At 37.1% G+C, this 14,263-nt stretch overlaps 1 protein-coding gene across 5 annotated transcripts in view; it reads right to left on the minus strand.

Moving 5' to 3' along the window:
* Positions 1-14,263, minus strand: part of Rngtt (RNA guanylyltransferase and 5'-phosphatase) — a 193,806-nt gene that overhangs the window by 89,819 nt on the left and 89,724 nt on the right. The window contains exon 14 of one of the 5 annotated variants that reach the window (XM_076924004.1): positions 6,113-6,264. The exons of the other annotated variants lie outside the window; for them this stretch is intronic. Coding sequence (XP_076780119.1) covers positions 6,243-6,264 — 22 coding nt within the window. The 3' untranslated portion in view covers positions 6,113-6,242. Of the gene's footprint in view, positions 1-6,112; positions 6,265-14,263 lie in introns of those variants that run through there. 5 annotated transcript variants of the gene reach the window in all.

Genomic DNA, 14,263 nt, shown 5'->3' on the forward strand with positions numbered 1-14,263 from the left:
AAACACACTAATTTTTAAAAGTTAATTAAAAATAATATTATAAAGGAAATGTAAAAGGAAAGAATTAGGAATTCTTTCACTCATTAGAACGGTTATCATCAACAACCCTAAAATTGATGAGAATATGGAAAAAGTGGAAACTCCTGTACATTGTTGGTAGAAATGTAAATTACTAATATAGCCATAAAGGAAAACAGCATCAAGACTGCTCCGAAAAGTAAAAGGCAGAAGTAACACACGATCCAGCACTCTCAGTAGTAAGTACATAGTCAAAGGAAATGAAATCATAGTATGTCGAGCAAGCAGAAGTGCTCCCAGTGCATGAATCTATTCATAGTCTGAAGTATCATATAAAACCCCTAAATTATTAAATAAATAAATAAATAAAACCTATACCAACTGAAAAATAGGTAGCATGTAAGTTTCCTTCTTTCTTTACACTCATAACAATAGGGGGAGAATGGATAATACAAACTCCAGACTACCAAATTCACTAATTTGGGTGAAATCTTTAAAAAATATTCAAGGATGTGGAAAGGAACCCTTAATTAGTGTTAGAGGAGTAAAGACTAATACATCCACTATGGAAATCAGTACAAAGATTCTTCAAATTATTAAATATAGAACTCCCACATGACTCATCTCATCCATTCCTGGACTCTATACCCAGAGAACTCCAAACCCTACTACTGAATATCTGTATACCCATGTTTACTGCTGCCTAATTCACCATACCAAGGAAATGAAACCAACCTAGTTGTCTATCAATAGATAGACGAATAATGAAAATTTGATGTATGTGTACATGATATATATACATAGACTATATATATACATATATATGTCTACATATTTAAATGTATTATACATATATATTTCTTGTCTCTTGACTCCCAGATATACAGCATGGCACATTCATGCACGTATCATTTGCATATATATCCACTAATAATAAACATAAAATTTTAAAGTAAAAAACTACATATGATTTTATATAACATAAATATATAAAATTTCCATTATCCATATAATCCTAGAATATATAAATATATAAACATGAAATCACAAAATTTTTAGAATATGAATGAACTCAATGCATTTTAGAATGTATAGTAAGTGAGATGATATACTCAAGAAGAAAAAAAAAATCACATGTTCTCCCTCATATGCTGGTCCTATCCTATAATACATATGAATATACATAAACAAATGCAAATGTGCACATAGTGTAACATGTAAAAAGGAGAACAGAAAAGGGTATTAGGTGATGAGACGAACTGAAGAGGGTTAGACAGAGGGCTCCGTGGTTAAGAGCACCTCTTGATCTTGCAGATGTCCCGGGGTTCAAGTCCTAGCACTCACATGGCAGCTCACCACCATCTGGAACTCCAGATCCAAGGGATCACACCCCTATCAACCTCTGGGGACACAAATATGCGTGCAACCAAAGCACCCATACACATAAAATAATATTGAAAATTTTTAAAAGAGGGTTGAATGTCAGTAATAGACACTTTTATCATAAAAGAAGACACAAAGCTAATTGTTTTTCTAGTTTTAACTTTGACATAGATTTTCCCAGGTTTTGGTGGTAGACAGGTGCATAAAAATATTTAAAGGTGAAAGTGCAAAATCCAGTGTGAAACTCCACAGCTTTAAAATAACTATTTTAACTGTACAGACATATACTGCAACGTACAGGGTCTAGGTTTGGTCAATTTCATTGGATTATGTTATTTGCAAGTTCTTTTATAAAAACAAAATTTAATATGTTAAAAATATATAAGTAAATGTAAGGCTGATGTAAGTCACACAAAGAAAACTAATTAATCTAAGAAGATACATTGTGGCTGAAGGCTGAATGTGCAACCAGTGCAACTGATCTTTAGGTGAAAAGACCCTAAGCAGCTCGAGGGTACCTTACTACCTAAAACAAAAACACACAATGAGTGAGTCAGCAAGAGACACACACAGAGAAAGGAACTGTTAAGCAAATGGTATCAAAACTTACTGATTTGGAAATTTTTCATTCTATACAAAAGCCTAGGAGTGTTAACAGTACACTAAAGATCTTGCTTGATCATTTGCTTGGTAAGAGAGATTATAGAATTACAGCAGTGGAAACATGAGCAGAGTGGACGAAAGAGCAGAGTGGAATGAAGATGGTGGGACGCATCCTACAGGGTGGCTCCATAGCACAACCAGGTTAAGAGAATATTAGCTTCCACCTCAGCCTCACGGGCTTGGGCCAGTCAGCCCACCTCTATGGTTTCAATGAGCTCTGTTGCTGCCACTGGCTGGCCAGTAAACTACATGGACCTGCTGGCTTCAGCCCCGCCAGTACTAGAGTTATAAGCCCACATCATTATACTGGTTTCCTAGGTCCTGGGGATGGAATTTTGATCCTTATGCTTACATGTTACACACTCTACAAAATGAGGTAACTCCTCTGCACAAGAAAACGATTCTATCTCCCTTAATACATCTAATTTTAATAAGTAGCAGTTTTTAGTTGGCTCCTTTCCCACACCTGCCAGGCTCTTTCCTCTAACACTACCAACCAGAATTTGCTGAAACCAGCATTCGATTTTTGAAAACTCTGGCATTATAAAGGCAGCCTATGTATTCAAGAAATGAGAAAGGCATAGAAAAGGAAAACATCAGAAGAAATGACCACAGAGATGGTCCAGCAGGTAAAATGCTTTACTATAACCCTAGACCTCAAAGTGGAAGGAAGTAAGATACCCACAAAAACTGACCGCGTGCATGCACACAAGCTTGTTGGGGGTACATTATTCAAAGTTGTAAAAATTTAAATGGAAAAAAGATGTCAGGTGAGAGTACAGAAGGCATGCACCAGGCTGTATGGTACAAGGACAAAAGCCTGTGAATGAAGGGAAAACCACTTCTCTATCAACAGCGCCTTACCAGAGGCAGCAGTAAGCAGAAGTGGTCTCCAACAGATTGGAGTTTAACACAGCTTGTGTGTCAGGTTCAAAGCATTCCACAATCAAGTAATCCAGCAAGGAAGCACTCCACCCTTAACACCAAAGCTGATACAATTCTCCCCACTTCCTGGCCAACCCTGCTATAATGTGATCCTGAGCCGTTTCTTTTGTCATGCTCCTTGACTAAATTCTTCACTTTCCTTCCTCTCTTTTTGTTTCTATGGATGTATTAACTGATCCTTTACTCGACCTTGTTTAAAGTTATTAACTCTACAAAGTAAGTCTTAAATTCTCTGCTTTCTGCCTATCACAATCTAGTCCTAGTACATATTATTCAAATCTCCAGTCCATAAGTTCCGTAACCACTCCAAAGTTTGTACTCTCTTACCTACTATATCTTTGTTTTGAATTCCAACATATTTATAAAATCCTTTCCAACCAAACCAACTTTACTTCGTGTTGTTTCTAGCAACTAAAACATTTTCCTACTTCATCTTTATACATTCTAAGGCACAGAATTGACTAGGCATCTGTAGTACGATATTCACAGCAGCAGTGACTTGTATTTATTGTCCTAATCAGGCCACTCATCTCTAGGATTCAGGTTTCTTTTTATTTCCTGTACATAACAATACATTGATGGTTCTCAATGAGTACTTAATGAATAGTGATAAATCAGTTGTAACTAGCATTGCTACTTAAAGTTTGAAAGACAAGTAGGAATAGTAATTTTTGCTTATTCATAAATTATAGCCTGAAAAAGATAAAAAGGTCTTTGTTCCTTAGTAATGAATTCAGGTAATTTACAGTTAATTTATTCTAAATTCCCTTGAGACCATTAGCATGCTCTATACTTCCTACAGTGAATGCATGCTTAAATGTTCATGCAATTTTTATATATATATGTGTGTGTGTGTGTGTGTGTGTGTGTATGTAACATAAAAATGAAGATACTAGTGAAAAGATTTATATCTGAGGAATTTCAGTATTACACGAGTAAAAGTACATCTAATGGTTATACAACTTCTCATTTTTTTAAAGAAAACTAATTTAAAAAATGTACTTTTTTAAAAGGTGCAGTCTAGACTTCTTCTGATAAGTGAACATGACTCTGGGATCTGAAGTAGATTCTGCTCATCAATATGAGTATAAAGTATCTTTCAATGATAAATACAGACAATCTTCCCCTCCAGTTTCTAGAAATTAGAAACAGAGGTTTCTAATTAAACAAACACAGGCACCAATTTCATAAACCACGATGGTTAAATCTGTCTTGTTCTTGACAGACAATACTATTGTGGTGAACAGGTGCCTAATAAGCTAAATCTAAATTGCTACTGCAGTGAAACAGATTCCTTATGAGAAAGCATATTTTTTAAACAAAGGTCATAAACAGTTGGGAGCAATATAATAAAAATTAAAGTACTAGAAACTACTAGTTTCAATACTGTACATAGCTTTGCAAAAAATTTTGTGTGTCTCTACTACCTTTTTTTTTTTTTTTTCCAGACCTGGCAGTCTAGCTTGCTAAGATAGTTTTCTGATGTACACAAAGAATGAAGCAAGCCTAGCTACTCCCTCCCCCAAATATTCTCCCTTGAGACTCAGAGCTTGATATGAGTTCCATTTCCTAGAGATAAAAGGCCTGCATTAACAATGATGTGCCCTTTTTTATAATAAATTTCCATATTTATATTTTGAAGCTGTCATATGCTAGAGGTTATTAAATATCCTCTCATTATAATTAACTCTTAAAGCCAAAATAAATTACTTGATCCAACAGACATCGAAAGTTAAAGGAATATAATTATATCACTAATTATTTTGAAACTATTTTGACAATTAAAGCTATTTAATCTATTCAGGATTTTATGTTAGGAATGCACAGTGGCTAAAAAACTCAAATCTCTTCTCCTTTTATCCTTAAGATAGAAACAAGAATTTGAACTTGGGTTACATAATAACTAAAAGAATATACTGTGAAAATCTTAATAATAAACCAAAGCAAACTTTTAATTTTTAAATTCCATATTCAATCGTGTAAACACAAACTACTGGATTACAACGTGGTTTCACTTTGGTAAGATTATTCTAACAACTCTTTTCGTAGTAAGCTACTGTAATGCCAGAAAAAATATCCCTTTAAAGTGTCTATACCAAAAATTAGAGAAATACATTTTGGGATTAACAGGAGCTCTTCCACCCTCAGGACCAATATACAAAATATCTTAGCTTGAATAATCTAAAGATTTCTGATGTTCCAAAAGGATCACCAGGATTCTAGAACCGGAAGGCTGGCTATGGAAGAACGAAATTCAAAGTTAACTTCCAAGGAGGTAAGAAGAGTAAATCATCTAAATGAAAGCAGCACCAAGAAATCGTTTGCACAGAACAACCAAGAGCCTTTCCTCACATGGGTCTCTTGTCAGAGCAGCAATGTTAGTGTACCATGTACTTCCTGGACCCAGGGCTCTCTGGGCCTTTCCTTCAACTCACCTACCCACTCCTGCGCTTGGGAGTGCTTTAACTCACCTCCCCACTCCTGCGCTTGGGAGTGCTTTAACTCACCTCCCCACTCCTGCGCTTGGGAGTGCTTTAACTGACTCCATATAGATCACCAAGCTCATGGCTCTCTTCCACCTAGCAGCTGTATAGAAGGACATGGCAGCTTTCATTAACCTTAACAGAAAAAGCACAACAAGTAGAAGAGAAATTCTTCCTCTTCTTCCTCTTCTTCCACCTTCCAACTTGCCTGCCCTGCTGGTTTTCTATCAAAATTTAGAAAATGGTCCCCTAGCTTCCTTAAGGGCAAGGACAAGTTTCAGGAGTCAGTCAGTTATTTCCTTCCACCAACTAGAGTGGGGTTAGGATTCCAAAGACAGAACTCAGGTCCAAATATACTTGCCAGCAAACACCTTTATACACTGTGCCAGCTCAGTGTCCCTGCTTTTACACTCTGTTAATGAGTCTAAGTACCCACAAAAGGGAACCCTAAATTCCCCCAGTAACATTCAGATTTTTATCAAAAGACAAATATTAATGAGATATATTGTAAGATACTCTTTTATTCCCCTGAAATACTAAGATCGTTATACTTTGGTATGAATTAAATTTTGTTACCATCATTCTTGGTTTTTAGAATAATTCTGAAATGGACTCAGAAGGAAATTTGAGAACAATTTTAATGAGACAAACAACAGGGATGGCACACTGTAAATCTCAGCAACCGCTGGGAAGAGGAAGAAGGAGACAGAGAGATGCTTTCTGAGGTAGAACTTGAGGACCGAAGGAGATTCAGCAATAGAAGTCTTCAAGTCTGCAGAGGGTGAGAATGAGCAAAGTCAGGGCAAGCAGGCCTCGTATTTGGACCTCTATATAAAGGAAAAGGGAAAGAAAAGGCTCTATTTTCCAAGTCTGAGCTCAGAAAGCAGCCAGGCTTGCAGTGAGGATCTGTACCCAATAGCATTGGGAAGGGGCTACTGTAAGTATGTATCTCATTATGAATACTTCATCTTTTTAACATGTCTTCAAGTATATCATCATGACTCTTGAAGTTAGAACTTTTGTTGAGAAGTTTCCTTGTTCAGGTAATTGACAGGTCCATTTGCTTAACTATTAAGTAAAAGGAACAAAGCTTATCTGATTTTGATTCTGTGTTATAAAAAGGAAGAAATCTACACATACACAAAGGATTTATAGTAACCTACCTTTGACCTAGGAAGTGCACAAAAGAAATGCAAGATACAGTGACTTTGCTATTTGTGAGCCTGTCTGCTATAGAGAGAGCAAGAAAAGAAAAAAACATCACCATAAATCTCAAAGACTGACCACTTGACCAAAGGAGTAAAACTAAGCTTTGAAACAACTGGCTATGTTTGCCCTTCCCATACAATCTGCTGGCTAAAGATCAGATGGAAAACAGTTAGGAATGCTCACCTACTGTCTTCTCTCCATTCTTGCAGTATGGACTACCACCACCTAGAGGAGTCCACAACTAAACTAGAACACCAATCAAAAGGCAAGAACCAGTAACCCACAAAGAAATCTAAACATGTGATATAGCTAAAGTCAGTAAAGCACTTATTTTACAGTATGAAGACCTAAATTCAAATCTCCAGAATCCATGTAAAAAAGCCACCCGGGTATGGTGACTAATGCTTGAATCCTAGTGATGGCATGATGGAAGGTGGAGCTTGAGAGCTAGCTTGCCAGGTCCACTTGGTTAAGTTCCAGGTCAATGAAAGACCGTCTTAAACAAGAAAGAGAAGGCACCTGCAGAATAAACCACCTCGGATTGTCCTGTGACCTCCACAAATGCACATATGATTTACACACAAACATGTACACACATGCACACAAAGAAACTTCAAGAATTCTGTGAAAGATATGATAACCTTCCAGGAAGATACAGGCAACAATGCAGAGTAATAGTCTATAACTATTCCTAAGACAAATAATCCAAAGAGCAAATTAATTTGGTTAAAAAAAAAAAAAGAAAAATGAAGAAAACAATAGTAAGCAATCCATCTTCGAGTATACAAATGCTCTTCAATTTGATTTGGAAAATGGTAATCTAATGTACATTAAGATTTATGTATACTAAGCTATTTTATTTATGCATACTAAGCTAATGTACAGTAAGATTAATGTATACTAAGATTTTTTTTAATTAAATGCATGTATGGCTTTAAAAGAAAAGCTAAAAATTAATTAAAATAATGTAAAATCTGGGCATGGTAGCACATACCTTTAATCCCAGAACTCCAAAAGCAAAAGCAAGCAGATCTCTGTGAGTTTAAGGCCAGCCTGGTCTGGGCCAGCTAGGGATACATATTTAGACCTTGTCACAAACAAGGTAGGGAAGAGGAGGTTAGACTAGGGTCTGATAGCTCAGCAGCAATTGCTGCCATTGCAGAAGGACCTAGGACTCTATCCATAGCACCCCTATGTCAAGTAGTTCACAACCATTTGTAGCTCCCATTCCAAAGGATCTGATGTCCTGGCTTCTTCGGGCAGTGCACAAGCCAACAAGCAAGAAAGCAAACATATCCACACCTATAAATTTAAAATAAAGTATAGTGCCCGTCACCCTGTTACTTAGATAACAACTTTTTAAAATTTTTAAGAGAAAACCTACTACACAACCTAAAACATAGTAACTGTGAACTAAAGTTCCAAGGGAGTGAAAGAGGAGTGAGTTCAAAACTAAGTAAGAACTTCAGTGAATGCAGTTAGAATACTATAGAATGTCATATCTAGAGCCAAACTACTTGATCTATCTTAAACTTTTAAATAGCCATTTACTGCTTATCTCAACATGTTAACTTCCTTGTAATTATTTCATATGTCTTTTGGGGGAACTATCCCAAAAGCTAAGAATGTCATCAGATTGTATCTGCGGCCTATAGCAAAAGTTTATCTATTTTGCTATAACCTGCCTACCTAATATATCCACTAACATATCTGAAGTGTGTTGACTTATAAACTCTCATGATTCTGTTACCATAAAAACTTTACGCTTCAAATGAAAAGAAAAAAAAAAAAAAAAGAAAAAGAAAAACCTTTACAACTGTTATGACCTCAAAATACAGTATTCGAGACAACCTGAATCTGTGTTCCTGAAACATGATTCCATATTGGGTTCCAGAATAAACTGTCTCTTATTACTTAGCTGGGCTTTTTGCATCTATACTGTCTTACTTTCTACTGCGGTAATAAGACACCATGACCAACACACTTAAAAAGGAAAAAGCCAATTGGGGGCTCAGCTCCAAAGGCCTAGAGTTCATAAATACAACAGTGGGGAGCATGGCAGCAGGCAGGCATCCTGCTGAAGCAGTAGCTAAGAGCTTACATCTTGAGCACAAGCATAAGACAGAGAGAACACAATAGGAACGGTGTGAGTCTTCTGAAACCTCAGAGTAACACATCTCCTCCAACAAGGCCACAATTGCTTCCAAGCACTTTTACCATCTAGGGACCAAGCTTCCAAACATATGAGCCTGTGGGAGACACTGTCATTCAAGACACCATACACACTAAAACTTTAGTTACACTTACAAGGACTGTTTGGGAACAAGGTTGCAGTACATTTTTAAACAAACTGTAGGGTGAACTGGTAATGAAAATGAAAGCACTGTGAAGGACTCCTTCAGGAGTAGGAGAGGCAGTATCTTAGACAGAGCTCTAGGCACAATACACAAGAGTAAGCAAGCAGCACCAGGGAAGAGTGTCTTACTTTCAAATAACGAAGATAGGCATCTAATTATGAATTCAGGGAAGAGAAAGATACCACTAATTTAATGGAAAGTTCATGTAAGTTCCAAGCAAATACAGATGAAAATGCAACTAACACCAATGTGATCATACACTTTTTAAAGGCCAGGTTACAAAAGGAGATAATAATAATAGTAATAATAAAACAAAGGTAGAAGTAATAAAGCAACATACCTTGGCACACTAATTCTGAACAGAACTGAAATTATCTTGTTAGAAGACAAGATAAGCCAGCATGATGACTCAGCAGGGAAAGACACTTACTCAACTAAGCCTGATGATCTGAGTTTAAACTCTGGTACCCATATGTACACCATAAAGTGCATCTGAGCCCTAACATACATATAAATAAATACGTAAATGTAATTTTAAAAAGAAAAAGACAGGAGGCTGGGGCCAATGAGGTGGCTCAGCACACAAAAACCACCATGCCAAGTGTGATGCCCCGAGTTCCATCTCTAGGAACTCTAGGTTCCACACAAAGGTTGAAGGAGAGAACCAGTTCTACAGTTTCTCTTCTGACTTTCACATAGGAACTGTGTCACATGTTTGCCTATATTCACACAATTTTAAAATATATAAAATGATACAGAGAGATAGCTCTGTAGTAGGTATGAGCACTTGCTGTTCTTATAGAGGATCTGAATCTGGTTCCTAGCACCAAGATGGTTCACAACTACCTGTAACTCCAGCTCCAAGGAATCCAACACCTCTGGCATCAGGCACATACACTGAAATGCATATACCCACAGACACACACATAACACATTTAACGTGACTTAAAAATAATAAATTCTAACTTTAAAAAATGAAATAACAGAGGCTATATATTAAGTTATATAAAACCAACCACATTTTTACAAACACACTTTAAATTACAGAATATTTCCTGCAGCTGGAGTTAGTTCTCCATAAGCAGTAAGGACCACAGGCTCATGGTAAATTCTGAGCTAGACACAGTCTGAAAACAAGGAAATGAGTTAAACCACTAGCCTACAAAAAAAGTAAAGACAGTTTGTGGAGATAACAGGCAAAGGTGACCAAAGCATATATATGACATCACTCTTGATTAAACAAGCAGCTTATTATCAACTCTTTTAGGTCCCATGAGTCATGCAAAGACTATAGTAAACCATACTGGTTAAGCCCACAATATACTCAGAGAATAACCAATCTCAATAAAGATTACCCTAGTCCCTCCATATTCGCATCCTATGATTTATAAGAGGCCACTGGGCAAGAGAGCACAGTATTCCCCTTCTTTTCTACTCAAGAGTTTTTCTCACTTTTCTTAAATCTACATACACTTCATGTCTGTTTTCTTAATCTTACTGGATGTGAGATAACAAACTTAGAAGTCGTTGACTTGGTGGCTTTGGCGATTATAATCTTCTGGCACCCTAGTTCACCAGGAGCTGAGAGAGATTCTGTCACTTTCAAAGAACCTGTATCATTCCAAAAGGTTTAGTCTTGATGCTCAGAAAAAAAGGAGAGGGAAAAAAAAAAGCTTCTATGGATTATAAATTATATTTTACCACATTGTTTTTTAAAGCTATGACAGCAAACTGGGAAAACACAGTTTGAGGGCTTCAGCTGGCTTGTTATTTAGATCTAAGTATTGGCAGTGTGGGTATATATGTATATTGCTGGAAAGTCAACAAAGGAACAAAGTCAACAGGAAGTGCTAGGTTTGCATAGGTAGGAAAAGGGGGTATCTCTGGCTTGTTATGACTCTCATACTCCCAGACTGAAGCCCAGGATCAAATGTCTGAGGAGGTCTGGTTTTTTGTTTTGTTTTGTTTTGTTTTGTTATTTTTCACTAGGTCTTATGGTAGGGAGAAGAGAGAGGACCTAAAAGGCTAACAGAAAGAAAATATAGGAAACAAACATATGGACTGGTCAATATCTGTGTATTTATATGCTAGCTGGTCAGTAATGCACAGCACCCCCATACCCACCCATCATTTTGGACATGGAAACTGATCATGTCTTTCTGATGGCTCCCTCCATTCTCATTCTGTGCCAATTAGTTTAAAGTTCTAACTTTTGAACATTGATCTTACCAGCCAGTATAATAAACTATTTCCTGATAAAATTAATATTGGAGTTGTTTCTTGGGCTAAAATGCTTCTTATAGTCTCATGTAGCACAGGCTGGCCTTTAACTTCTGATCTTCCTGCCTCCACCTCTCTAGTGCTGGGGTTTATAGATTAAAACCCATTCATAAGCGACAAAGGCAGCTAGTTTACATTAAGAAATTTTCTTGAGCCTAGGATCCCAAACTTCCAACCTTAGAATGCTCCAATCTGATACCACAAAAATACAGCCCTAGGCCAGGCCCCAACCCTTTGCCAGAACAAAACTGAGCTCAAACAGCACTGCCCTAATTGTATGACACCAATTCACATGAGCTCACGTTGGACTATTCTCCTTTGGATCATGTCAATTACATTCCTAGAAATCACATAAAAAGAAACTCACCCTAATTGGGTATTTATCCCAAATGGGGACCTCTCCAGCCCATTGTTCAAAGCTCCTAGTAGGACTCTAGTTCTGGCTCAGCCTTCTGCTCTCTTTGAAGATTTCTCCAAAAAGTAGACCTCCTATTTTGATGTAAAGGGTAACAGGACTGAATACATAGTCTACTACAGAATGCTAACTGTTACAATTTCAACTAGCCTGGCAATATGTGTCAATTGGTACTATAAGGACACAATGACAACTGCTTTCTGATTGGATCTGAGGCTTATTCCACAAGAAGGAATCTATTATGGCACTGTAAACCTAGTCAAAGGCCCATGGCTTAGAAAGAAAGTCAGAGGCCCTACAGTGGAACCTATTGCTAAGTGAACATGCACTCAAAGTCCCTTATAAATATTTATGACAATGCACAGAAATTAATGTTTCTCTCAAAGTCAGACAGAGAAGCATCTTTGTGCAGTGAGTGTCAAGACTCATAAGTGCTCAAAGGCTGAGAATAAGTGACCATTTAATGCTCAGCCCTAAACAGGAAATCTGTATCAATAACTCAAGATGCAGAGAACACAGAAGAGACTGGATAAAGACTGTTGAGAGGTGAAGGATAGGGAGGAGTGTTGTGAATTACTGGATTTGAACACAGCATGTCTGCACTCACTTACACTCACCTCAGCTCTGGTGACTTGTACAAGAATGGTACCAGTCAACATTCCAACAGGAATGAAAGAGGGACTCATTAGGCTTGACTCCTAGCTGAGTAGCTATTGGCAACAGATGATTGGTGGTGGATGGAGAACCATTTTCTTCTACAGTGTGGACAATGCTAATTAGACTCAACGAGTTAAAAAAAATTTTTAAAAAGGTGGGGGGGGGAAGAAGAGGAAGAGTAGACAAAGGGAGAGAGAAGAGGGAAGTATTAGGAATAGAAGGATCCAGAAAGTGTGGAAAAAAGAATCTGGGCTGGATATGAGAAAGTTATATTATAAACTTGTATACATGTACACACATATAATATATACAATATACATACATGCACACATACATTTCATGTATGCATGCACACACATACAACACATATTACATGGCAATTACTGCCATTACTAAGCATTCTTTATAATACCACTGATGATATTGTAATCTCCAAATTCCACTTCTTTAAATAATTTATAATAAAAATAAAACTGTTGAATAGTCATTTTAAAACAAGGGAGAAGAACACAGCAAAATAAAATAAAGGCTTACCCCTATACAGTTTATCACTTAGCTATATATTCTTGCTGACTCAAATATTCTGAATATGCACCAATACAGTACTTTAAGACAGGAATACCATATTTCATATAAACACAAAAACAAAATTAATCTCTCTAAGTAAATCTAAGCAAAGGAAAAAGATCACAACAATCAGCAAGGGAAGGGGTTAAGACAAAGTCTCTCAACACTGCCCTGGTTGTCCTGGAAGTTGCAATTTAGACTAGGCTACCCTTGAACTCCCAGAGATCTGTCTGCCTGTCTCTTGAATGCTGGGATTAAAGGCATATTATGCCATTACACCCACTGAAGAAGATATTTTTGTACAAGAAGTAAAGCATTTTATTTCCTACAAAGCTCATGCTTCTTATCTTCTAATGCAGAGATATTATGTAAGAAACATACCTAGACCCCTGACAGGAAGAGGCCAGATTCCTCTTGAAGAAGGACCCAGCAATACTGTCATAAGTATACAGTATAAACTGGGGGGGGGGGGGGGGGGGGGCGGCGCAGGCTATACTTACAGACTCTCTATCTGACCTGAAACCTAGCTTTGAAAATAAAGCTTCATTGAAACCATGCTCCTAAAGACAGACTTAGTCCATGTTAAATTTTGTACTACAGTGGCAGAATGGAATGCTTAAAACAGTAATGTATAGATCAAACCTTAAAATATTTACTATCTGGCCTTCTTAAATGTATCACCCTTACTGTAAATCCTGTATTTACTAGTAACTAGACATAGAGAGAAATTAAGTCACACGAGGTGGGGGAGAACATGTGCAGGAACGAGCACTGGGACCATTTGAGAATTACCAGACACTCACTTTAAACAGATACTAACTGCCAAGGACAACAATGCCACCATATTCTCCTAGCTAAACAGAGAAGCTAGAGTGGTCTGGTAATAAACTGGTTTGTGTCTCAAGAACAAAATTCTGTCATTTGCAGTAATGTGGCTAGGAATGGAAAGCAGCGTATTAAGTGAAACACAACACAGAAAGGTAAGGATCGCATGGCCTTACACATATGTGGAATATAAAAGTTAATTCCACAAAAGTCAGGGTACTAAATACCAGAAAATGGTAAGAGGAGAGGAGAAGCGAGACAGAGAAACTTGTCAATGGATTCCGAGCTATAATTTCATGGAAAGAATAAGTGTGATACAAATCAAAGGGGTTTGACCACAGATAAAAATAATTAACTATGTATTTGAAAAGGTGAGAAAACAGGCTTTTGTAAGTTTTCACAATGAGAAAATGCTTACCCTGATGGCATTGCACAATGCATGTACTGCTGAAACATATGAA

The sequence above is a fragment of the Arvicanthis niloticus genome, chromosome 25 (assembly GCF_011762505.2).
Source record: "Arvicanthis niloticus isolate mArvNil1 chromosome 25, mArvNil1.pat.X, whole genome shotgun sequence".
In the NCBI taxonomy this organism is placed as follows: domain Eukaryota; kingdom Metazoa; phylum Chordata; class Mammalia; order Rodentia; family Muridae; genus Arvicanthis; species Arvicanthis niloticus.